At 36.4% G+C, this 27,299-nt stretch overlaps 1 protein-coding gene across 3 annotated transcripts; it reads left to right on the forward strand.

Moving 5' to 3' along the window:
- Positions 1-24,230, forward strand: wu:fb63a08 (MAM and LDL-receptor class A domain-containing protein 1). 3 transcript variants are annotated; one of them, XM_046875807.1, is made up of 37 exons: positions 1-159; positions 269-309; positions 470-559; positions 2,000-2,244; positions 2,502-2,580; positions 3,902-4,305; positions 5,424-5,979; positions 6,154-6,350; positions 6,521-6,901; positions 9,699-9,985; positions 10,156-10,421; positions 10,696-10,773; positions 10,856-10,993; positions 11,141-11,397; positions 11,686-11,833; positions 12,058-12,195; positions 12,316-12,572; positions 12,938-13,022; positions 13,189-13,422; positions 13,677-13,933; positions 14,098-14,182; positions 14,530-14,829; positions 15,032-15,288; positions 15,452-15,536; positions 15,884-16,183; positions 16,386-16,642; positions 16,806-16,890; positions 17,238-17,537; positions 17,739-17,995; positions 18,159-18,243; positions 18,591-18,890; positions 19,093-19,349; positions 19,551-19,635; positions 20,523-20,756; positions 22,174-22,430; positions 22,574-22,658; positions 23,315-24,230. In XM_046875807.1, exons 1-37 carry the CDS (start codon positions 86-88, stop codon positions 23,365-23,367), a joined length of 7,494 nt encoding a protein of 2,497 aa, XP_046731763.1. In that variant the 5' UTR covers positions 1-85; the 3' UTR covers positions 23,368-24,230. The 3 variants fall into 3 exon arrangements, with proteins under 3 accessions (XP_046731763.1, XP_046731765.1, XP_046731764.1); XM_046875809.1 differs by lacking the exons at positions 20,523-20,756; positions 22,174-22,430; positions 22,574-22,658; XM_046875808.1 differs by lacking the exons at positions 12,938-13,022; positions 13,189-13,422; positions 13,677-13,933.
- Positions 24,231-27,299: the final 3,069 nt, after the last annotated feature.

Consider the following 27,299-nt stretch of genomic DNA (forward strand, 5'->3'; position numbering starts at 1 on the left):
TGACAGTAGAATTAAATTGCCACAACTGTCACTGCTGATTCTGGACTGTGGGTAGAAGCAAGAAAACTTAAAAAAAAAGGATACAATGGCAGGGCATATGTGGCTTTGCCTTCTTTTAAAAAGCTGCATAATTATGATGATCACAGAAGCTTCACTAAGGTATGGTTCTTTTATATATGATAAATTTCTATGATATTTTAATTAGTATTCTATTGTTAAACAATTGTATTAAATTATTTTTTTGTTTTGATGTTTTACATTTCCACAGTAAGCCTTCAGTTAACCTACCTGATTGGCAGCCAAATGCAGGTTACAGTTTAACCTTTATACTTTGTTGTATGCTGTCTGATATAATTGTCCTAAAATTACTGTAGCATCACAGACTTACTGTTTAACGTAATAGGGAACATATTCTGTTTGTTCTGCTCATTTCTTTGTATTTCTCTCTGCTGCTTGTTGTTTGTTTTAGATTTTATGACAAAGTGTGATTTTGACAGTGATCAGTCTCCATTCTGTGACTGGAGTTCACAGGGATTAATCAGAAGTCAAGCAGGACATGGTAAATTTTCCTTGAAAAACATATTTGTGAAATTCTGTATATTCCCATACTTAGTTTGCAGATCACACACTGTATGACGTTATCATTTCTGCACCTACTTAATTTAATTTAATGATCTTAGGCAATTTTGGAATCTTGCTAATACTGTATCTGGAGTGAGTATTACACTGGATAATATTTAACACATCTGACAGATATTCTCTGAATATTAGATATGCAGAATTTGCCAATTAAATATTAAAAAAGCTGCATATATTAAATGTCACTCTTCTATAGCATTTTATATTGATGAACGAGTCATTAATCATTCTAAGTTTATGATTACACATTCTGTTGCATTTTTTGAGTATACTATAGTAATGCACCATTTGAAATTGTTAATAATGAAATAATAGTAATTTAAATTAAAAAATGGAAATGTTAACAGATTTTTGCTCATATCTGTAAACTAAATAATACTTGGTAATGACTTAGATTATTTGCATGTTGGCTAATTTCCTGGTAAAACCTGGCAGGATAACAACAGAAGCTTTGATGAGAAAACAGTTTAAATCCCCTATCTAAAATTATTTGTATAAGATTTGTATGATTGGAAAAGACCATGACAACAATGATTATTCAAACTCCTTATTCATAAAGCCAGCTTAAAAAAAAACAATTATGTAATCAGCCATGATGATACTGCTAAAGAAGTTCTAGAGATCTTGACAAAAGCAGGAAAATCCTATTTTTCCATTAGAAAAATAATCAAAAGCAAAAGTGCCAAGATTGCACTGGTGTGGTTTAAAACCAAGAACTCAACACTCCCATCAAATGGAATAAAAATCTATGGCAAGTTCACAAGGTCTATATCTGATAGAGCCATATACAGTGTGTATTTCAGTTTTCACCTTCCAGTGTTACATATAAATGCCACCATAATGTATAGAAAACTCAGAAGTAGAAATATTTGTTCAATAAACTAATACTTTTTCAAAGCTTTTAAAGGCACATTAATGAAGTAAGTTATAAAGTGTTACATCACTTTGATGGCAACAAAGGTATCCAGTGCATTAATCTGATAATGCTCATTTACATTTTTCCTGCAAGTATTACTCCATTCCATAATATCTTTTGATCTCAATCAGCTCTGATTAAACATTAGCTTAAAGTGCACATCTAGGGTTATCTAGGGCATATCTAATTGTTCAGTCTGACTCTGACTCAATTGTAATGCAGTAAAATAATTTATGGTGTTATGTTTTACCGAATGGTACGTCTTTGAAAATGCTACTGTTACTCACTCAACAAATACTGCGTTATTATGGTGCTTTTCAATATTAAATCAGATGATTACAGAAACGTTTTTAGAAAATGCTTAATTAAAACGTTTTTGTTTTTGTTGTTTTTGACAAAAATATCAAACCTTGTATATTCTGTTCAATGCCCTGTATACTACAGAGAAATTCTACCTCTCGAGAGATCCAATGAGCCCTGTTGGTTGGTTAAAGAGCAAGGATCTCTATTTCTCTGGGGATTCGTGTCTTGAATTCTGGTATTACAAACCAGGACATGACAGCTCAGAACTGAGAGTACTATTAAGTGATGATGGTCTCAAAACACAAATTTGGAGCTCTGTGAACAATGAGGGCCACACCTGGAGACAAGTTCTAATACCACTGAGTTACTCAGAGATTCGTGTTAAGGTACAATAAATTGCTTTAATTTTTTCTTTTCCTTTCTAAGCTATTTGATAGCGCTATGAAAATGCAGAATTTTTTATCAGTTTATTCTGTCTAGTGTTATTATTCTGCTTTGCCTCAGAAACAGATTTATAGTAAAACAAATATTTTTTTAATTTATGCAGTCACTGATTTTGCTAAACTTTAAGCCTCTAAACTTTATTGATGATGTTATATTTTAAATGTATAAATACATTTTGTTTGTTTGTTCTTGCTTGCAGATTATTTTAGAACTTACACATATTCAGGGAATGGAAGAAACAGTTTTTGACAGGGTTGCAGTACATCAGGGGCAGTGTGGTAAGTGGATATGTGATTATACTATCTAAAAGCCTGATTACATATGTACAGTAGAACTGCCACCCCACATTTGATTTACTAATTTACTTTTGTAATGATGATGCAAGCACAGGCAATCATAGCATCAATATTCTTTTTCTCGCTGTAAAAGTACAACTCCAATTCCCAAAGGGTTGGGTCGCTGTGTAAAATGTAAATAAATACAGAATGCAATGCTTTGCATTTCTCATTAACCTATAGTCTCATATCACATGTCATAAACCAATATCATTTAAAGAGGAAAAAAATGTTTTTTAATTGATGGCTGCAACATATGCAGCAGGAAAGTTGGGACGGGGTAACAAAGGCTGGAAAAGGAAGTTTTATTAAAAAGAAACAGCTGGAGGTACATTTTGCAACTAATTAGGTTAATTGTAATCAGCAATATTACAGGATATAAAAAGAATATCTTTAAGAGTCAGAGTCTCTCAGAAGTAAAGATCAGCAGAGGTTTACTAATCAACAAAAAACTGTCTGCAAATTGTGGAACAATCTCAGAATAATTTTCCTCAAAATAAAATTGTGAATATTTTAAACATCTCCTTATCTACAGTACATGTATTAACCAAAGATTTCTAGTATCTGGATAAATTTCTGTGAGCAACAGACAAGGGCGAAAATCAATTTTGGATACCCTCAGGTGGCACTGCATTAGAAACAGGCATGATTTGTAATAGAAATCATTGCATGTGTTCAGAAACAGCTCCAGAAATCATTGTCTGTTAACTCAGTTTGCCATGTCATCCACAAATGCAGGTTGAATCAAAATCATGCAAGGAAGAAGCCGTATGTGAACACGATAAAGAAACAAAACTCTTTTAAAATTTTCAAAGTGTAAAACTGCTCTGTGATCAGGCAAATCAAATTTTTTCATTTTTTTTGGAAACCATGGATGCTGTGTCTCCTGGACTGACAAGGAGAGAGAGCATCCGGCTTGTTATCATTGCTCATTTTAAAAGTCTGCATTACTGATAGTATGGGGGTGCATTAATGCTTTTCCAAGGAAGGCCTTGTGTATTTCAGCAAGATAATGCAAAATGGGATACTGCATTATCACATATTTTTCCTAGGAATTTTAAATTTCCTCAGTTTAAACGAGTTTATTTTCTGAATTATTATATATTAATAAAAGAAAATATTACTATATAGCCATAATTCCGCAAAGAATAACACAATGTTTAATAAAGTGCAATGCAGCATTCATCCTACCATATACTGTATCTGAAATCTGTATATAATGATATAAAACATCAAACCAGTCATTTTAACACCACTTTCACAGACTCTCAGTGCCAGCCAGGCACACAGTTCTGGACAGATGAATCCACTCAGTGCACCTGCATTGAAAGTCAGCTGGCCTGTGCCAAAATAGCCTGTGGGGATGGTCACCCCTGCAATAAAGCTGCTCTTTCCAAACGTTCAAGTAACTCAAACACATATGGCACCTGCAAAGTTACTAGTGACCTGCGATTCACCACGTTTGATGGGGTCATATCCCGTTTCATGGGTCACTGTTTCCATGTACTAACAAAGGTGTGCAATGAGTCTAGCTTGCTTCCAGACTTTGTAGTGGAGGTGAAGAATGAGCAAATCGGCCAATCACCTAAATTCAAAATCCAACAAGTGAATTTAAGAATGCAAAGTGTAAGAGTGACTCTGCAAAGACGAAACAAAAGAAAAATCATGGTGAGTGGATTTGCTGTTTTATACTGTCAACCACTACTAGGTATTAGGCACTCAGATGGATGCAGGTATTTGTATTTAACCTCAGTTAATTTACAAGGACTACTGTGATCTTCCACCAAGAAATAACTGAATGTTTTTAGTATAATTGGCTGCTCTGTTGTAAAATGGACTAAATGACTAAAACTATAGACCTTAACTAATCATATCATTCATGCTTTAAACTAAGTCATTATGAGATTCATGGGCATTATCAAATAGCCCAATATTGTAAAGTATATTTAAAATGATGATACAATAGCAGATAATACATTTTAATTCAATGGACATTATTAAACAAGTCTTGATTGTTAAGTACCGTAATTTCCTGACTATTAAATTCACCCTAATATAAGCCGCACCCACTGAATTTTACAAAGATTTTTATTTTGAACATAAATAGGCCACACCTGTCTATAAGCCGCATTATTAAGTCTACATTGAAACTAATGAACTTTACACAGGCTTTAACGATAGACAGTGTCTGTTACACGGCTTGTATCTACACAGTAGCCTACCAAGAAAGTCAATGTTCACTGTCTTCCTCCTTCCTTTCACAACAATTTCTCTCGGGAGTTCTTCTTTTGGCATCGTCGTGCGTTTAAAAATCACCATCAGTGAAGCTTTTCTCTCGATGCCGTGCAGCTCAGAACACAGGTTAAGTGCGTTTTTTCATGCTCGGTTGTTTTCAGCGTGACGAATGATTCGCATTTCCTGTTGACAGTCCGAGTGAGTGGCAGGTCAAACGTCAGAGCAACCTCATCCATATTTATGATGTTTATGAATATAAAGAGTTTCATTGGTTCACCTGAACCCGTTCTGCAATTTCACTGGTCTAATGTTATGGGGCTCAGTTTATTAGCTTGAAGTTTGTGAAACCGGGAAAAACCCAGGAAAAATCCACAAATTAGCCGTTTCATTGTTTAAGCCGCGGGGTTAAAAGAGTGGGAAAAAAGTAGCGGCTTATAGTCCGGAAAATACAGTATTTTATATATATATATATATATATATATATATATATATACACATTATATATCAATATAAATAGCCGGATAACTAATTTGCTGTTCCTGTCTTTTTAGGTCAATGGTATTTGGAAAAGTCTCCCCATGAGTCTTGATAATGACACAATAAAAGTCAGTTCTCATGGACCAACTGTGGTGCTTCAGACAAACTTCAACCTCTCTATTTCCTTTGCCAAATCTGGTGCCCTTCAATTAACCGTACCTATGCAATACTCAGACAAACTTTGTGGCATGTGTGGCAACTTTAACAATATAATGGATGATGATAAGAACATGCCAGGCAGTTCTCTAGTCAAGGACACCCACATTCTGGGGCAAAAGTGGAAGAGTGCCAATCCTCTCTGCCAGGAGCCCATTGTACCAAACTTTTGTTCAGAATCTGAGGAGCTGCATTATGCAAGCGAGGTTTACTGTGGAGTTCTGCTGTCCCAAAATGGCCCCTTCTCTGAGTGCTCTTCTTCTCTTGACAATTCAAACTTCTACAGGAGCTGTATATCTGAGATGTGTACTACTTATGATCCTGAGGCCTTCTGTGATATCTTTCAAGCAATTGAAAAATCCTGCAGTGAAGTTGGAATTTCTGTGACTGGCTGGAGAAATGCAACTAATTGTTGTATGTCACCCAATATTTTCTTCTCTTCATCATACACAGTACATATATCTATCCAAATTGCTATAGTTAATCATCATATCATTTAGACATTCCAATTTTTTCCAATGTATGTTCATGTGATAATAAACAAAACACGATTGTAGAACTTATAGGTTTTGAATTATTATATTCTAGCTCTGGCCTGTGGTCCTAACAGCCACTTTAATGCCTGCTCCAGAGATTGCCCTGCAACTTGTTCTGATCTGGATGCTGCAGAGGATTGTGGCAGTTGTCAAGAGAGATGTGATTGTGATTATGGTTTCCTATTAAGTGGTGGAAGGTGTGTACCTGCAGAAGACTGTGGTTGCTGGATAGATGGACAGCACTACAAGGTAAATATGAAATAATAGCAGGAATAGATAAGCACACTAACACATTTTGAACTAACATAAAATTAAATGAACCAAAATCACATTTTTGAACTTGAAATTTTTTGACTTCACAATATAAACCATGTCAATCAAGTTACTACAGTTAAGTTTTAAATATGTGTCACTTTCAGAGAGGAGAAACATTTATGGAAGGTGACTGTGAGAGGTTGTGCACATGTGCAAGCAATGGCAATATTCAGTGTTCACCTACTTCCTGCCTGGCCAATGAAGTCTGTAAAGTCAAAAGTGGGGTCTTAGGATGTTTCCCCTCCAATCCAGTGACCTGCAGTGTCTATGGTGATCCCCATTATATCACCTTTGACGGCAAGGCTTATTCATTCCAGGGAACCTGCAATTACACCGTTGCTAAAACATGTAGTGGTGATGCAGTACGGTTCACTCTAACAGCACGGAATGAGGACATAAAAAACACAAAATCTGCATCTCTAAATACTGTGGCACTAAATTTGGATGGCTTTCATCTGACAATTAAAAAGAACAAGCTGGTTTATGTGAGTACTTTTATTGTTGCAGTGTTATTAGACCAGCATGTGAGAAAAATAGGCTGAAATGTAAAACTATGAATTCCAAAAATAAGAACTAAATATGTCAAAAACAACAGGCAAAGCAATATTAACAAATTTAAATATACACCAAATCATTGAAATCCCCATTAAATACAAAGTGAACAACATTAATCAAATAACCAACACAAATTATAATGTGTTCCTCTGGGAGAGGAGCCCATGTGTTTGTGGTTGAGGAGCCCATTTTATTATTAATGTTGGTTTTCAAACATGACAATCAAATTAAATATGTGTTTTCTGTTTTCCGTATGACAGAGAAACTGATGAATGACATCAGACAGCTAAATGGTATTTCTAATAACAAAAAAAAATTCAGATCAAATATCCATGACAATATGAATTTGGAATAAATACACTGTTTGTATTTATTTATGTTACAACAGCACATTTTTGTCTGGATCACTGAAAAGACACAGTAACATAACAAAGTGCATATAACGTAGAGTATAACAGTAGTTCAATAATTAAGCAAAATCACATAAGAAATAGTGCTGTTGCAGTAAATCTTTGCACAGCCATGTACAGTGAGGAAAATAAGTATTTGAACACCCTGCTATTTTGCAAGTTCTCCCACTTAGAAATCATGGAGGGGTCTCAAATTGTCATCATAGGTGCATGTCCACTGTGAGAGACATAATCTAAAAAAAAAAAAATCCAGAAATCACAATGTATGATTTTTTTACAATTTATTTGTATGATACAGCTGCAAATAAGTATTTGAACACCTGAGAAAGTCAATGTTAATATTTGGTACAGTAGCCTTTGTTTGCAATTACAGAGGCCAAACGTTTCCTGTAGTTTTTCACCAGGTTTGCACACACTGCAGGAGGGATTTTGGCCCACTCCTCCACACAGATCTTCTCTAGATCAGTCAGGTTTCTGGCCTGTCGCTGAGAAACACGGAGTTTGAGCTCCCTCCAAAGATTCTCTATTGGGTTTAGGTCTGGAGACTGGCTAGGCCATGCCAGAACCTTGATATGCTTCTTACAGAGCCACTCCTTGGTTATCCTGGCTGTGTGCTTCGGGTCATTGTCATGTTGGAAGACCCAGCCTCGACCCCTCTTCAGTGCTCTAACTGAGGAAAGGAGGTTGTTCCCCAAAATCTCGCAATACATGGCCCCGGTGATCCTCTCCTTAATACAGTGCAGTCGCCCTGTCCCATGTGCAGAAAAACACCCCAAAGCATGATGCTACCACCCCATGCTTCACAGTAGGGATGGTGTTCTTGGGATGGTACTCATCATTCTTCTTCCTCCAAACACGTTTAGTGGAATTATGACCCAAAAGTTCTATTTTGGTCTCATCTGACCACATGACTTTCTCCCATGACTCCTCTGGATCATCCAAATGGTCATTGGCAAATTAAGACGTGCCTGGACATGTGCTGGTTTAAGCAGGGGAACCTTCCGTGCCATGCATGATTTCAAACCATGACGTCTTAGTGTATTACCAACAGTAACCTTGGAAACGGTGGTCCCAGCTCTTTTCAGGTCATTGACCAGCTCCTCCCGTGTAGTTCTGGGCTGATTTCTCACCTTCCTTAGGATCATTGAGACCCCACGGTGAGATCTTGCATGGAGCCCCAGTCCGAGGAGATTGACAGTCATGTTTAGCTTCTTCCATTTTCTAATGATTGCTCCAACAGTGGACCTTTTTCACCAAGCTGCTTGGCAATTTCCCGTAGCCCTTTCCAGCCTTGTGGAGGTGTACAATTTTGTCTCTAGTGTCTTTGGACAGCTCTTTGGTCTTGGCCATGTTAGTAGTTGGATTCTTACTGATTGTATGGGGTGGACAGGTGTCTTTATCTAGCTAACGACCTCAAACAGGTGCATCTAATTTAGGATAATAAATGTAGTGGAGGTGGACATTTTAAAGGCAGACTAACAGGTCTTTGAGGGTCAGAATTCTAGCTGATAGACAGGTGTTCAAATACGTATTTGCAGCTGTATCATACAAATAAATAGTTAAAAAATCATATATTGTGATTTCTGTTTTTTTTTTTTTTTTTAGATTATGTCTCTCACAGTGGACATGCACCTACAATGACAATTTCAGACACCTCCATGATTTCTAAGTGGGAGAACTTGCAAAATAGCAGGGTGTTCAAATACTTATTTTCCTCACTGTACATGGGTTACCAGTAATCACATTATATCAATGCAGTTAATGAACTTAACTGAATTAACGTTTTTGTTTAATGTAATAGAGATAGAAATCATGCTTTTTCTATGTAAGAGAAAAGGCATCATGAGTTGGAATGCACAGACTGACAATAGTAAGTGTAGATATGCTGTATATGTTAATTACTATTGCTTAATTTGTGATTTCATGTAGAAAACACAGACAATTGGATTAATACAAAAGTACTGAAGTAAAATGTACCAGTTCAGCTATAATAAATATCAGCAACATTGGAACACTGCCTGACTAATCACAAAGTGTTCCTTAACTAGCCATTGTATAAATAACAATGATCATGCAGTGGAAATGTCATTATGCTGCCATTTTAAGAATGCTGTAGAAATCCTATTGAACTAATTCATAATAAGATCTCAGCTTATATTTTAGTTATCAGTTTATTTTGTCTTCTGTGTAAAAAAAATGTCACTGCATAAATTAACTTCTAGCATCTTAATTTTAATAGCATAATTCATAAGCTGCCATTGTACTACAGCTCTCTAACCTATTCACTTGTTTTCTTTCTACTCTCTCTTTGCTATAGGTGAATGGAGGTCAAATCACTCTGCCTTTTTCACACAACACCTCAGTGCATGTGTCCCAAAAAGGTCCATATGTGTTAGTGGAAACAAAGTTTGGTTTAAGATTCTTGTTCAATGGGAATGACAGGCTCTTTGTGCAACTTGATGAGAGACACAAGGGCAGTATGTGTGGACTTTGTGGTACCTACTCTGGAAGCCAGTTTGATGATTTCTTGACACCTGATGGCAATGTAGTCCCGTATTCACATGATTTTGCTAATAGTTGGAATACTTATGACAAGGAATGGCCGTAAGCAGCTATTAATAAATTGTCTATAAAGCCATAGAGACTCATGTTACAGACACAATGTTTGAATATTGGATATGTAATTACTTTAAAATAGTCTGTAAAATGAAAATAATTGTTGTTTTAACAATGTCTATCTAAAGAGATTCAATTTTATTTATTTTTTGATCCAGTTGTGTCAACGGCTCCCAGGATAAACCCAAATGTTCACCTGAGCTAGAGAACAAAGGTATTCAGGAGTGTAGTAAGTTATATGAAGATGTCTTCAAAGACTGCCACTGGTTCGTGCCCCCCCAGATCTATGTGAACAGCTGTGTGGAAGACTATTGCTACTCACAGGGGCATCAGTTTCAGCTGTGCAATTCTCTAGAAAATTATGTGGCAGCATGTGAAGTGTCAGAGGTGTTTCTGGGAGCGTGGTGGAAGGGAACAGTCTGTGGTATGTTTAAACTTGAAATAAGTACCTTTTTAACTAAGCTTTGTTCTAGTTTGATTGGGTAGTGAATGATGTACAGTATTTCAATTACTGTGTTAACTATGCTAAATATGAAGGACTCTTGAAGGACCAAGTTTTTTTATGTAAATTGAAAGAAAAGCTAATTAGTTGATAGAGAACAATAGTAAAAAAATATATTCTTATTGTTTGGAATCAAAATAATGCTGTAATTACAATCCTTACATGAGAATTTGGATTCTTTTTTTTTTTTCGTTAGAGGTTCAAACTACACCACCAACGGAAGACACAAGCACCCCAACACCATCACAACCCACCACCCCAATTTGCAGTGCAAGTAAGCCATTAGCCTTTCTGCACTCTTTTGTATGTAAGTTACCAGCATGGCAAACTAATTGGTCAAGGATTGGTTAACACAGGTTGTTCATGGAGCTGCAACTTTGACCAGGATGAATGTGGATGGGAACAGTTAATCCAGGACAGTTTTGAATGGACACGATGGTCTGGATCAACACCTTCTGATTTCACTGGTCCAAGCAGTGACCACACTACAGGAAGTAAGAGAATAGCCTAAGCTTTTGTCTGGCTTTAATTTTTATGAAAAATCATAGTATATGATTAACAAAAATGTTCTCATCTAAAGCTTTACTTGATTATATAAAATAATTTAATTATTCCACTACTTATTGCTTACTACTCTTCAGGTGGTTTTTACATGTATACTGAAGGTGACGGAGTTTACCATGGTGACTCTGCACGTATGATAAGTCCAGCATGCAATACTTTGGGCACCCAGTGCATGACCTTCTGGTATCACATGTACGGTTGGGCAGCATCCATGATGCTTAATGTCTACCTGCTAGAACAGAACCGTGCCATCAAAATATGGTCTAAATCCAATAGTCAGGGTAACCACTGGCACGAAGCACAAATTGAGATCAGCCCAATGGGACCATTCCAGGTACTGTACATATTGAATATGTAAAAATCTTGGCCTGAAAATCTACAATTCATGATTTATAACAATAGATTAGTAATCTATGGCTATTTAAAACTTAATGTTGCCATTTTAATTTATCTGAATATCTGTTCAAACAAAATTAGCTATTGTCTCAATGTATTTACAGAAAAAAATTATTAAATATGCTGTTGAGACACTAATGTATAATGAATCTACTATTTAAAATGTTTTTCATCTATATGTATCTGGGAATATGCATATCAATTACATTTCTATAAATTGTTTCAGATTATTGTGGAAGGCATTAGGGGTTCAAATAATAAATCAGATGTAGCATGGGATGATGTTACCATAGTACATGGAAAATGTGGAGCAGTTAGCATGATGCCAGAACTTGAGGAACCATCCCCAACTAATGGAGGCTCCTCTAACACAGGTAAAGAACTAAACCTATAAAAAAATATTTAATTCACTGAGCTAATATGTTTTAGAAAAATGTAAAATAAATAACTGAAAATTCTTGGGAAGTATATAATGCACTTGTGACAGTTTTCAGTAAAAAGATCAGCATTTGATTTTACAGTTACAGAAAACTGTACAGAAAGGTTTTTTTTATATAATTGTTACAATAATTAATTTACCATTTTGTGATTTGCACAGTGTGTGAAATCAACTGCAATTTTGACAGCAACCTTTGCACATGGACTCAAATGTTGACTGATGCTTTTGATTGGACGAGACATAGTGGCCCCACCCCTACATCAAAGACTGGGCCTTTGTCTGATCACACTACAGGATGTAAGAATCATAATTTATTTTTTTTGTAATTGTGGATCATTATAAGATTAGAGCACATGCAAATTATTACAAAAACATCTATCTGTCCCTTCCCCTCTCTCTTCAATTTTCAATTACTAGCTGGTTACTACCTGTACATTGAGGGTGACAGCGCTCTACATGGAGACACAGCACGACTTCTCAGTGAGGAATGCACTCATGTCCAACCGCAGTGTTTACAATTCTGGTACCATATGTACGGCTCCAGCTGGACTATGGGTCTAAGTGTCTACCTATTGCATGGGAATGTGGCCCAGGAGGTCTGGAGTAAGAGAGAAGACCAGGGAAATGCCTGGCATCAGGCTCAAGTGAACATCACACCCCATGGCAAATTTAAGGTCAGTTAAGCAAAATTTGAATTTAAATTTATGCACGTGTTTGTTAACGTTTGTTGTATATTTCAAATATATATATTTTTTGCAACAATCTATACTGAAAATCTATACTGAAAGATTGTTTTGATTAAATGTTAATGTGAAGGGGTTGTTTTATAAGAAGAGATTAAGGGCATTTTACATACAGAAGACCAGGGAAATGCCTGGCATCAGGCTCTAGTGGACATTACACCTAATGGCAAATTTAAGGTCTTATAAGAAGAGATGAAAGGAATTTTACATATTGTTCACTTTTTTATTTAACTGGTAGTTCTGTTTGATTAGCATGCTCTGATACCACTGCACCTGAAAAACCTTCTTGTTTTTAGATTTTATTTGAAGGACGCAGAGGAGACAATGCTTGGTCAGATGTGGCTTTTGATGACGTGTCTATACACAGAGGACCCTGTACAGGTGCTTTTTTTTTATTTTATGTAAACTAGATCAATGTTTAAGATTGGATTTAAACCCAGTAAAGGCTTCATACAAACAACAAGTCACTTAAACTGGGCTCTTTGAGGATGACACATTTTCAGTGTAATAATGATACTTATTGTTATTATTATTTTGTGCACTGTAGATTTAATAAATCATCAGACTCTGTCACCCACACCTAAAAAGCCGACACTAATTCCTGCAGTCACTAGCCCCACTACAAAGTCTGCATTCTCACCTGTGTGCACATTCAACTGCAATTTTGACAATAATCTGTGCACATGGAGTCAAATAGCTACAGATGTTTTTGACTGGACAAGACACAGTGGTCCTACTTCTACAGCATTCACTGGTCCCTCATTTGATCACACAACAGGAAGTAAGAATCCTCATTTATTTCATAACTTCAAATTATTCAGTTATTATATACTAAAATTAAAACAAATAGGAGCTGAGGCCTGTTTTCTCAAAATCATTGTAGTATACATTTTGCCTAGCATAAACAGACATATATTTATCTTTTATTGTTAGTTTGCCGAACATTAATTAATTTGGTTTACAATATAAAGATTTATACTAAATGCAGTATCAAAACATTTGACCCATTCTCTTCCTCCACTCCTCCATCACCAGCTGGTTATTACCTGTACATTGAGGGTGACAGCGCTCTACATGGAGACACAGCAAGACTCCTCAGTGATGAATGCTCTGATATCCAACCCCAGTGTCTGCAGTTCTGGTACCACATGTATGGCTCCAGCTGGACTATGGGCCTGAGTGTCTATTTGCTGCATGGGAATGTGGCCCAGGAGGTCTGGAGAAAGAGAGAAGACCAGGGGAATGCCTGGCATCAGGCTCAAGTTAACATCACACCTCATGACAAATTTAAGGTCAGAAATAGGATAAAAGATTTTTTTGAGGAATTTTAAAGGCCAAGTTAATTTTAGATCTAAATAAGGATACAAGTCACATATGTCCACAAAGAGATAAATAATTAGAAAAAAAAATGATTAATAACTTGGACAATTAATTAACAATTTAAACATGCTTGTAGATTTTATTTGAAGGACGTAGAGGCCACAATGATAGGTCAGATGTTGCTCTGGATGATGTCACTTTACTCAGAGGACCCTGTGCAGGTGCGTTTTTCTTTTTTTACTATAAATTAGATTTAGTTTCATATTTAAAGGTCCAACCAGTGAAATATCCATATAAACAGCAAGACATTCAAAGTTTTCTGTTAATTAAAATAAAGGACTTGTTTATCCACATCTAAACAATTTATTTTTTATGATTTTTGCCTTTTTTCATATATATTATCAAATAATTCAATTATTTTCTATTCTTCTGCTGAAATTTACCTGCTCGAATATAACATATATAACATAGCATTTAAACCATTTCCAGGAATGAAGACAAATATGAAATAATTACAGATTGTATTATTATAATGATTATCATAATTAATGATATTTTTGTTATACAGGTTTACTGAAAGACCCGCTTGGTTCACCTGTTCCCGAAATGCCAACCATAATCTCTCCAGTTAGCGAAACAACTACACACCTACAATCACATACAAGAACAAGTGTAGTTGCACCTGTTCATAGAAACGGCCCTGTACTAGTGAGGTCTAATTCCTCACCGGTTTGTGGAATGAACTGCAACTTTGACTACAATTTGTGCACATGGACTCAATTATTGACCGATGTTTTTGATTGGACAAGACAACAAGGCTCCACCCCTACATTAATGACTGGTCCATCCTCAGATCACACAACGGGAGGTAAGCACCATAATTAATTTATTATATATAGTAGCACTCATAGTAGAGTACTTTGTTAACAGTGAAAAAAGTGGGGTACACATTTCAGCCAAAAGAAAGCTATGTATAATAATTTTTTCCAAATAAAACACAGTACACTCATGACAAGCCAAAATCTGTAATATCTGTTACTCCCTGTTTCTCTCCATCTCTTCATTACAAGCTGGTTATTACCTGTACATTGAGGGTGACAGCGCTCTACACGGAGACACAGCAAGACTCCTCAGTGATGAATGCTCTGATATCCAACCCCAGTGTCTGCAGTTCTGGTACCACATGTATGGCTCCAGCTGGACTATGGGCCTGAGTGTCTATTTGCTGCATGGGAATGTGGCCCAGGAGGTCTGGAGAAAGAGAGAAGACCAGGGGAATGCCTGGCATCAGGCTCAAGTGAACATCACACCTCATGACAAATTCAAGGTCAGAAATAGGATAAAATATTTTTTTGAGGAATTTTAAAGGCCAAGTTAATTTTAGATCTAAATAAGGATACAAGTCACATATGTCCACAAAGAGATAAATAATTAGAAAAAAAATGACTGAGAACTTGGACAATTAATTAACAATTTAAACATGCTTGTAGATTTTATTTGAAGGACGTAGAGGCCACAATGATAGGTCAGATGTTGCTCTGGATGATGTCACTTTACTCAGAGGACCCTGTGCAGGTGTGTTTTTCTTTTTTTACTATAAATTAGATTTAGTTTCATATTTAAAGGTCCAACCAGTAAAATATCCATATAAACAGCAAGACATTCAAAGTTTTCTGTTAATTAAAATAAAGGACTTGTTTATCCACATCTAAACAATTTATTTTTTATGATTTTTGCCTTTTTTCATATATATTATCAAATAATTCAATTATTTTCTATACTTCTGCTAAGATTTACCTGCTCGAATATAACATATATAACATAGCATTTAAACCATTTCCACGAATGAAGACAAATATGAAATAATTACAGATTGTATTATTATAATGTTTATCATAATTAATGATATTTTTGTTATACAGGTTTACTGAAAGACCCACTTGGTTCACCTGTTCCCGAAATGCCAACCATAATCTCTCCAGTTAGCGAAACAACTACACCCCTACAATCACATACAAGAACAAGTGTAGTTGCACCTGTTCATAGAAATGGCCCTGTACTAGTGAGGTCTAATTCCTCACCGGTTTGTGGAATGAACTGCAACTTTGACTACAATTTGTGCACATGGACTCAATTATTGACCGATGTTTTTGATTGGACAAGACAACAAGGCTCCACGCCTACATTAATGACTGGTCCATCCTCGGATCACACAACGGGAGGTAAGCACCATAATTAATTTATTATATATAGTAGCACTCATAGTAGAGTACTTTGTTAACAGTGAAAAAAGTGGGGTACACATTTCAGCCAAAAGAAAGCTATGTATAATAATTTTTTCCAAATAAAACACAGTACACTCATGACAAGCCAAAATCTGTAATATCTGTTACTCCCTGTTTCTCTCTATCTCTTCATTACAAGCTGGTTATTACCTGTACATTGAGGGTGACAGCGCTCTACATGGAGACACAGCAAGACTCCTCAGTGATGAATGCTCTGATATCCAACCCCAGTGTCTGCAGTTCTGGTACCACATGTATGGCTCCAGCTGGACTATGGGCCTGAGTGTCTATTTGCTGCATGGGAATGTGGCCCAGGAGGTCTGGAGAAAGAGAGAAGACCAGGGGAATGCCTGGCATCAGGCTCAAGTTAACATCACACCTCATGACAAATTCAAGGTCAGAAATAGGATAAAAGATTTTTTTGAGTAATTTTAAAGGCCAAGTTAATTTTAGATCTAAATAAGGATACAAGTCACATATGTCCACAAAGAGATAAATAATTAGAAAAAAAAAAAGACATAACTTGGACAATTAATTAACAATTTAAATATGCTTGTAGATTTTATTTGAAGGACGTAGAGGCCACAATGATAGGTCAGATGTTGCTCTGGATGATGTCACTTTACTCAGAGGACCCTGTGCAGGTGCGTTTTTCTTTTTTTACTATAAATTAGATTTAGTTTCATATTTAAAGGTCCAACCAGTGAAATATCCATATAAACAGCAAGACATTCAAAGTTTTCTGTTAATTAAAATAAAGGACTTGTTTATCCACATCTAAACAATTTATTTTTTATGATTTTTGCCTTTTTTCATATATATTATCAAATAATTCAATTATTTTCTATTCTTCTGCTGAAATTTACCTGCTCGAATATAACATATATAACATAGCATTTAAACCATTTCCACGAATGAAGACAAATATGAAATAATTACAGATTGTATTATTATAATGATTATCATAATTAATGATATTTTTGTTATACAGGTTTACTGAAAGACCCGCATGGTTCACCTGTTCCCGAAATGCCAACCATAATCTCTCCAGTTAGCGAAACAACTACACCCCTAAAATCACATACAAGAACAAGTGTAGTTGCACCTGTTCATAGAAATGGCCCTGTACTAGTGAGGTCTAATTCCTCACCGGTTTGTGGAATGAACTGCAACTTTGACTACAATTTGTGCACATGGACTCAATTATTGACCGATGTTTTTGATTGGACAAGACAACAAGGCTCCACCCCTACATTAATGACTGGTCCATCCTCGGATCACACAACGGGAGGTAAGCACCATAATTAATTTATTAAATATAGTAGCAATCATAGTAGAGTACTTTGTTAACAGTGAAAAAAGTGGGGTACACATTTCAGCCAGAAGAAAGCTATGTATAATATTATTTTCAAATAAAACACAGTACACTCATGACAAGCCAAAATCTGTTATATCTGTTACTCCCTGTTTCTCTCCATCTCTTCATTACAAGCTGGTTATTACCTGTACATTGAGGGTGACAGCGCTCTACATGGAGACACAGCAAGACTCCTCAGTGATGAATGCTCTGATATCCAACCCCAGTGTCTGCAGTTCTGGTACCACATGTATGGCTCCAGCTGGACTATGGGCCTGAGTGTCTATTTGCTGCATGGAAATGTGGCCCAGGAGGTCTGGAGAAAGAGAGAAGACCAGGGGAATGCCTGGCATCAGGCTCAAGTGAACATCACACCTCATGGCAAATTTAAGGTCAGAAATAGGATAAAAGATTTTTTTGAGTAATTTTAAAGGCCAAGTTAATTTTAGATCTAAATAAGGATACAAGTCACATATGTCCACAAAGAGATAAATAATTAGAAAAAAAAAGACTTATAACTTGGACAATTAATTAACAATTTAAACATGCTTGTAGATTTTATTTGAAGGACGTAGAGGCCACAATGATAGGTCAGATGTTGCTCTGGATGATGTCACTTTACTCAGAGGACCCTGTGCAGGTGCGTTTTTCTTTTTTTACTATAAATTAGATTTAGTTTCATATTTAAAGGTCCAACCAGTGAAATATCCATATAAACAGCAAGACATTCAAAGTTTTCTGTTAATTAAAATAAAGGACTTGTTTATCCACATCTAAACAATTTATTTTTTATGATTTTTGCCTTTTTTCATATATATTATCAAATAATTCAATTATTTTCTATACTTCTGCTGAAATTTACCTGCTCGAATATAACATATATAACATAGCATTTAAACCATTTCCACGAATGAAGACAAATATGAAATAATTACAGATTGTATTATTATAATGTTTATCTTAATTAATGATATTTTTGTTATACAGGTTTACTGAAAGACCCGCTTGGTTCACCTGTTCCCGAAATGCCAACCATAATCTTTCCAGTTAGCGAAACAACTACACCCCTACAATCACATACAAGAACAAGTGTAGTTGCACCTGTTCATAGAAATGGCCCGGTACTAGTGAGGTCTAATTCCTCACCGGTTTGTGGAATGAACTGCAACTTTGACTACAATTTGTGCACATGGACTCAATTATTGACCGATGTTTTTGATTGGACAAGACAACAAGGCTCCACCCCTACATTAATGACTGGTCCATCCTCGGATCACACAACGGGAGGTAAGCACCATAATTAATTTATTATATATAGTAGCACTCATAGTAGAGTACTTTGTTAACAGTAAAAAAAAGTGGGGTACACATTTCAGCCAGAACAAAGCTATGTATAATATTTTTTTCAAATAAAACACAGTACACTCATGACAAGTCAAAATCTGTTATATCTGTTACTCCCTGTTTCTCTCCATCTCTTCATTACAAGCTGGTTATTACCTGTACATTGAGGGTGACAGTGCTGTTCATGGAGACACAGCAAGACTTCTCAGTGAGGAATGCACTAATGTCCAACCGCAGTGTCTACAATTCTGGTACCATATGTACGGCTCCAGCTGGACTATGGGTCTAAGTGTCTACCTGTTGCATGGGAATGTGGCTCAGGAGGTCTGGAGAAAGAGAGAAGACCAGGGGAACATCTGGCATCAGGCTCTAGTGGACATCACACCTCATGGAAAATTCAAGGTCAGCTTTAATGTTTGTGTTTCTCTAATATGTTTTTTTAAATACTATATACTCAAAATACAAAGAATATCTTGGAGGATTTATTTTTTTTCTTTTCAAAGGCATTTTACATTTTATTCATTTTAATTAGATAACTGGTCAGTTTTTTCTGGTAAACAAGGTAATAAAATAAGAAATTTTTTTTATTTCATTTTTTTTTAGATTTTATTTGAAGGACGCAGAGGACACAATGCTAGATCAGATGTGGCTTTGGATGACGTTTTTATACACAGAGGAACCTGTGCAGGTGATTTATTTATTTAACTAATTGCAGTACCAAAGATTGTAGTTAAAACTCAAAATGATTTCAATTAATAAAAATACAATAACTCATTTATTGTAAGAATTCAATGAAAAAAAAATTCCCAAGGGTTGTTTGATAGAAAAGTGATCATTAGATTCTAAAATGATTTTTTATGGTACAGTAACTCACAAAAGTGAGTACACCACTCACATTTCAAAATCCACTGCCAGCATTGCTTTAGAGGTTGCAGAAGCTCCACTTGTCAGTGCTCACACCGCATGCTGCAACAAGTTGGTCTTGCTGAAATATTTGCAAGGCTTTCTCTGAAAAAATGTTGTCTGGATGGAAGCATATTGTATGTTGCTCTAAAACCTTCATATGCCTTTCAACCTGTCCAGATGTGCATGCTGCCCATTCTATATCCACTATTGCACCCCTATACCATCAGAGATGCAGACTTTTTGAGCTGAGCACTAATAACAAGCCGGATGGTCCCTCTCCTCTTTAGACTAGAGGATATGGCATCTATTATTTCAAAAAAGATTTTCAGATTTCTATTTGTTCCTTGGGAATTGAGATTTCTCAAGAGCCTTGGAATCCTTTGCTGATATTATGTACTGTAGATAATAAGATAATTAAAGTCTTCACAATTATATACATACAAATATAATTAGAGACTTAAGATTGGAATTAGTTTAAATATGTCTAGACAAAATAGAAATTCTAAAAAATATAATTTTTGTTATAATATTTTATTTGGCTAATTGTAATCACATAAAAAATGTTTTTATTCAAGGTACTTTTACTTGTTTAAATGTCTTTTCTTTGCAGAGTAGAAATAATTATTTCTAATATTATTTGACTAATGGTATGATTTTTGTGCATTGTAGATTTAATAAGCCATCATACTGTTTCACCTGCACCTGAAAACCCAACACTAATCCCTACAGATGCCAACCCAACTACAAAATCTGCATTCTCACCTGTGTGTGCATTCAACTGCAATTTTGATAACAACCTTTGCACATGGAGTCAGTTAGTGACTGATGTTTTTGACTGGACAAGGCACAGTGGTCCCACTTCTACAGCATTGACTGGTCCCTCATCTGATCACACAACAGGGAGTAAGATTTCATATTTATTTAATTTTGTACAGTCAGTTCTTGAGGTTGACATGTTGGAAGAAGGAAAAATTAGCAAGTATAATGCTCTGAACGTAATGATCTAATCATCTTTAAAACAGCAGGCCTTGTGTTCCCGATATGCAGTGGTTTATTTCTAGCAAAAATGTAGTCCAAGAAAGGGCAACCAGTGAAGGGTTTATATAGTGTCTATAGTGACTAACACGCACTGATGCACATAGAAAGTGAAGGCTAAATCTTTTAGTCCAAGTCCACAGGAGAGATACTATAGCACAAATGAATTGAAAAAGTTGTTTTTATGATAAAAAGGTTTCAGAATGCACATTACTGTGTCTGAGGCTGTGCTGCCACAGACCAAATAAAGTGCTTTGTTCAAACAAAAGCATTTATAATGGGTGTGAGTATGAAAACTTTCTGTTGGAAAACCTTGGCTCCTGGCTTTTGAATGTGGACGACATTTTGACATAGTATCTACTTAAATGGTGATGCAAACAAAGTAAACTCTTTTATGACAGTAGTATTTTCTAATGGCAATGGAAGTTTTCAGCAGTATAACACAACCAGCCATACTCCAAAAATTAATCAGAAATCATCTGAGGAACATGACAGATAATTGAGAAGGTGTTGATTTGGCCTCAAAATCCACAGATTTGAATTCAGTGGAGCACCAGTGGACTAACAAAATCAATCCATGGAGGACCTAACCTGCAATTTACAGAACTTTAGGGATGTGCTGTTAAATTCATGGTGCCAGATACAGTATGTCAGGCTGGAAGAACGAGCAGAAGTCAAAGTTCAACAGAACAAAGATGTGTTTAATGATGAAGGGAATGTAGATAAACCAAACCAGCAGTAAGCACAGGATCACTGAAGGCACAAGCAAAGAGCAGTTCATAAGATATATCCACAGAATAGAACCACAATGAAATAAGCCCTTGGTGACAATCCACAAAGAGATAGTCTATAGAATGCGCAGTCAGAAGGCCCAGTAATGTTATCCAGAATAATCGGCAGAATGGCCGGGGAGTGTTTGGAAGTGTGTGCTTATATAGTGTGAGCTGATGAGAGTCAGGTGTGCATGATTAGTAGGACGGGGAGCTGCTAGGAGGAATGTGTGGCTCAAATGAGGGTGTGACTGGTGGATCCCTGACACAGAAGCACACTTTGAGGGCTTGTGGGATCAGAACTAAGAATCAGTAGTTACAGTATTAGGTATTGGTTTTAATATTATGGCTGATCACTGTAGTAATGTAAGTTGTCATTCTAGTGTACATTTTAGTTACAGTTTCAAAGATATAAAGTACCATTTATTTACTACTTCTGATGCAACATTATTATTTTTGTACTATGCATAAAAAAAACATGATAAATATCTCTTCTTCCTCCAACTTTTAATCAGGTGGTTATTACCTGTACATTGAGGGTGACAGCGCCACTCATGGAGACACAGCACGTCTTCTCAGTGAGGAATGCTCTGATATTCAACCCCAGTGTCTGCAGTTCTGGTACCACATGTACGGCTCCAGCTGGACTATGGGTCTGACTGTCTACCTGTTGCATGGGAATGTGGCCCAGGAGGTCTGGAGAAAGAGAGAAGACCAGGGGAACATCTGGCATCAGGCTCTAGTCGACATCACACCTCATGGCAAATTCAGGGTCAGTCGGTTCAGAAATGTTATTTCTTTACTTTATCCAGATAAGTGAACATTCTTATTCTTATGCATTTCACATCATGTGATAGTAATGTGATATGAAACATGTTTTATGTGATAGTAAACCTAAAAAAACTTTGTTTTCAGATTTTATTTGAAGGACGCAGAGGACACAATGCTTGGTCAGATGTGGCTATGGATGATGTCTTTTTCCATAAAGGAACCTGTGCAGGTATTTTTCTTAAATAATTTAAATAAAATTAAAATCTAGCACCAAACATAAAAAAACGGCAAATTGCTGATATTTTTAACGTTATTTTAAACTTTTTGACACTTTAGTAGTGTCAGGGATCCACCAGCCACACCTTCACCATCACTCCAAGCAGCTCTCCCACTTACTGATCAGCTACACCTAGCCCTCATCAGTTCTCACACTACATAAACCCCGTTCCTCCACCAGCTCATTGTCCATTCTACAGCTTAGGCTAAAGAACACGGTCGGACTACCCAAGCATCTTTGTTTGGTTTAATTGTTGCTTACGAGACACCGTGTTTGGTTACTACAGTATAGTCACAGCTTTCACCAGGATTAGTTTACCTGGCTCTTCTGGGCGGTTTGCTGTTTTCTGCTTTGCCCTGTTGTGTTTTCTTTCATTAAAAACCTTTGTGGATTTCACTTCGGTTTCCGGCACGTTCTTTTCGCCTGACAAGTAGCTACCACATTCCACATGTTTATATTTATATTATATTATATTATACGTTTATATTTAAATAAAAACATATTTTGTTTAAATACTTACACTTTTGGATCATGCTCATAAATACTGCAAATTAATAATAGTATCAAATAGATTTTAAACGTATTATTGTTCTTTTTTTCCCATTTAGATTTAAGAAAACATTTGGTTGGTTCACCAGCACCTGCCACTACTGGACAGTGAACTCTATATTCTGCAAAAAAAAAAAAAGTCTGCAACTTTACTGTTTCTTAAATAAACTATTGCAGTTGCACCATGCTTCAAAAACCTTCAGCAGCTGGACCATATCATATCACTACACTCTCTCAAAACAATCTGAAATTTTTGCTTATCAATTGTGCTTAATTAATCAGTGATGTTGATGTTTGTATAATTGTTTTATTGTTATCTAACAAAGTACAATTATTTTGTTACTGTACTTATGTTAAGTTTGCAAGTAACTGCATTTTATATGGCCTTTTCTTCCACATTTTTTTCTACATTTCAAATGGAAAACCTTGTACTTTCTATTCAGTAGTTAACAAGCAGCTGAATAAAATACAAACTCTAATAGATGGTAATGGATTGTTAATATATTCTTTTATAAATTTTCATTTGTAATTATACACATGCATGCATACACAATATCCGCTTCAATCTTAAAAACAGTACATGAGGCTTAACAATCCATTTACATTTATATTATTTAGGCAATTTTAATAATGACTGCTATTAGCATAGAAATGCAAACTATCCATGCAGATATAGTCATAACTTTCTTTGGTTCTATATATTTAGATATTATTTGTTCCATTGTTTCATTTTGTAAACTGGCAGTAACAAAAAGCAAGAGTGAATTTGCAAACTACTTTTTTTTTTTTTCATTTGAAAGCATTTATCCTTTTACTACAATTTTCATGAATAATTATAATTATTACTGATAATGTTAATTTTACTTGTACCACTTTTAAAGGACACAAATGTGCAGCTGCAGATCTATATAGCATAGTGTATCTCCACAGAAGAATAATGTTTTCTCATTAATAAAAAAATGTTAGCAGGTTATACATTTTTGTTTCTTATTGGTTTGACATCATTAGGTTCAAGTGACTTCTTGTCTTCTTCTTGTGGCTGCTCCCATTAGGGTCGCCACAGCGGATCATCCGTCTCCATACCACCCTGTCCTCTACATCTGCCTCTTTCACACCAACTACCTGCATGTCTTCCCTCAACACATCCATGAACCTCCTCCTTGGCCTTCCTCAACTAGGCTAAACTTTAGGTCCCCTGGTGGTCTAGTGGTTAGGATGCGGCGCCCTCACCGCTGCGGCCTGGTTTCGATCCCTTGTCAGGGAACCAACCCCAGCCATTAGGGTTGCACGAGCCAGTGCAGTCTTAGTGCCGGTCCCAAGCCCGGCTAAATGGGGAGGGTTACGTTAGGAAGGGCATCCAGCGTAAAAAATCAGACATGTGGATCATGAATACGGATGATCTGCTTTGGTGACCCCTAATGGGAGAAGCCAAAAGAAAGTTTTACTGTAGGCTAAACTTTAGTCAGGACTTTTTTTTTATTATAGTGTTATGAACTTTAAATTTCAGTAAAAAGCTGCTGTGCTGCAACATTTTGGGCTTGGATTTAGGCCTCCTGTTGCTGTGGCAGAATAGTTTAACTTGCATGTGCAGCTTATCAAAGACCAAAATAGGTTTTAGTTTTCTGGAAGCTTTATTAAGGTTCTGTTTTGAAAATGCTGTTTTGGTACAGTACTGTAATAGATTATGTAAAAAACACATTAGTGATTAGAGATTTTGGCCTTTGGCTTAGATTTTGGCCTTCAGTATCATCTAAGTATAATATTCAGCACTCAGCATCTTCCCTTTACCCTGTAGTCTGCCCTTTGGGTCAGCATTTGCAATTTGGTAATAATGGATAACCTGAAGCAAAATGCATGCTACACAAGTTTCAAAATCTCAGGGTTGATGGCCAACTCGAATTAAAAGACTTGAGTCTTTTGCAGACCAGGCAGACACACGCTCTCTTCCCCTCTTCCTCAGACCTGCCTTTACATCAATGCTGTGCCATGTGACTGTCATTATTTTGTATGGGTATCTACACTAAGTGCCAGCAGGAATCATGTAGTCCCTGAGAATTACATTTATTTGTACATTTCAACATTTCCATGCATTAATAGAGTCCACATTTTTACCTCAAAATGATATTTTGCTATATTTCTGACACATTAACTATGAATAGTTCTTATCTAGTAATCTTGAATACAAATGATGAGTAGTACAGATCCACAGCATTTTTCTTTCTACCTCCAATATGCAGGGAGTAGTTCAGTATTATATACTAATGACTGGAATGGTTAGCATGGCCAGGAACAGAGGATTGTTTTCCACGATAACATGAAAAAAGTTATCGTGGATCTGCTTTTCAATTTGTCCTCTTGATTCAACATGTCATTTCTGTTTAAGGTCGCAACATATATTCAAACGATGTGTCATGGGTGATGCTGGTGGTAAGGACGTGTCAGCTTTATCCCAATGCTGCGACTTCAACTCTTGTGTATAATTTCTTCCTGGTATTTTCTAAGTGGTGCGGTCTTTTCTTGTAGACATTCTGAAATGGTATCTTTCCAGGAGTGAAGCAACCAGTGGAGTGCAACCTCAACCTATCAGTGTGGGAACCAAGGGTATGGCTTTTCCCTTTAAAATGCAGATCAATAGACCCATCATCACACCAGCTTATCCTCAGTAAAACTCCATCTAAAACGTATTCATGTCCACTCACAACATCATGGACGAAGAGTTTAAACAGAGTCAGACATATTTCTTAATAGATTTGGAACACTAATAAAGCTCATGGATAACCATGAACCAACAAATTCATTAACAAGACAAAGACTTCAATCAGAAACTAAAAACTATGTGCAGAATCCAGGGTTACTGTCAAAGCTTCATGCCTTATTTCCAGACAAACAAAGTCACTCCCCTGCCCTACCTCTCATTCGCACTCATGTACTCTGTCTTACGCCTACTGACTTTCATTCCACTTCTCTCCAGCACTTACCTCCACCTCTCCAGGCTCTTCTCAAACTGCTCCCTACTCTCACCACAAATCACAATATCCTCTGCAAACATCATAGTCCAAAGAGACTCCTGTCTGACCTTGTCTGTCAAACTGTCCATCACCACTACAAACAGGAAAGGGCTCAGAGCTGATTCTTGATGCAGTCCAACCTCCACCTTGAACTAGACTGTTGTTCCTACTGCACACTTCACTGCTGTCGCACTGTCCTCATACATGTCCTACAGGCTTCTCCTTAAAGGGCCAGTGGGAATACAGGTATAAGTACCAAACAAGTGACTTCTCTTTGTTTAGACTGAAAACTTCAACCCTTGCTGACCCTTTGTGGAATGCAAGTGTAAGTTGAAGTGTGAAAATGTCCTGAGTTCATATTTTGTGCATTGTATTTTCTTTTCTTTTCATAAACGTTGAACTTGCACGTTGTTTTTATTATATATTTCTGTCAAAAATTACCCGTGCACAGTTTTTCCATTTCTGTCAGCCATTATGTTTTGTAGTGATAAAAGAAATGCTTATAATAATTAACTGTTTATTTGTTAAGGTAGATTATAGCTATTATAGCATGATGAAAATATCACATTGCTGAAAGTCAAATCCTCTCATGGGTTTTCTTACCACTGCTATGCAGATCACACTCAACTAATCTTTTCTTTCTAATACCACAGCTTCCGCTCGAATCTCGGCATGCTTGACAGACATATCTTCATGGATGAGTGCTCATCAACTAAAACTCAACCCCAGCAAAACAAGACTGTTGGTCATCCCAGGTGATTTATCTCCAGGTCAAGATCTCCAAATAACTCTTCAAGACTCTCTGCTCTCCCCTTCAGTCACTGCTCGTAACCTTGGGGTAACTATGGACAAGGAACTGTCCTTCTTCCCACATGTCGCTAATGTGGCTTGTTCCTGCCGAACATCCGAAGGATTCGATCATTTCTGTCCACACAGGCTTCCCAGGTGCTTGTTCAGTCTCTTGTCATTTCAAGACTACTGCAACTCTCTGCTGGCAGGTCTTCCCCTAAACACTATTCGTCCACTGCAAATGATC

This window comes from Silurus meridionalis, chromosome 20, assembly GCF_014805685.1.
Source record: "Silurus meridionalis isolate SWU-2019-XX chromosome 20, ASM1480568v1, whole genome shotgun sequence".
NCBI lineage: Eukaryota > Metazoa > Chordata > Actinopteri > Siluriformes > Siluridae > Silurus > Silurus meridionalis.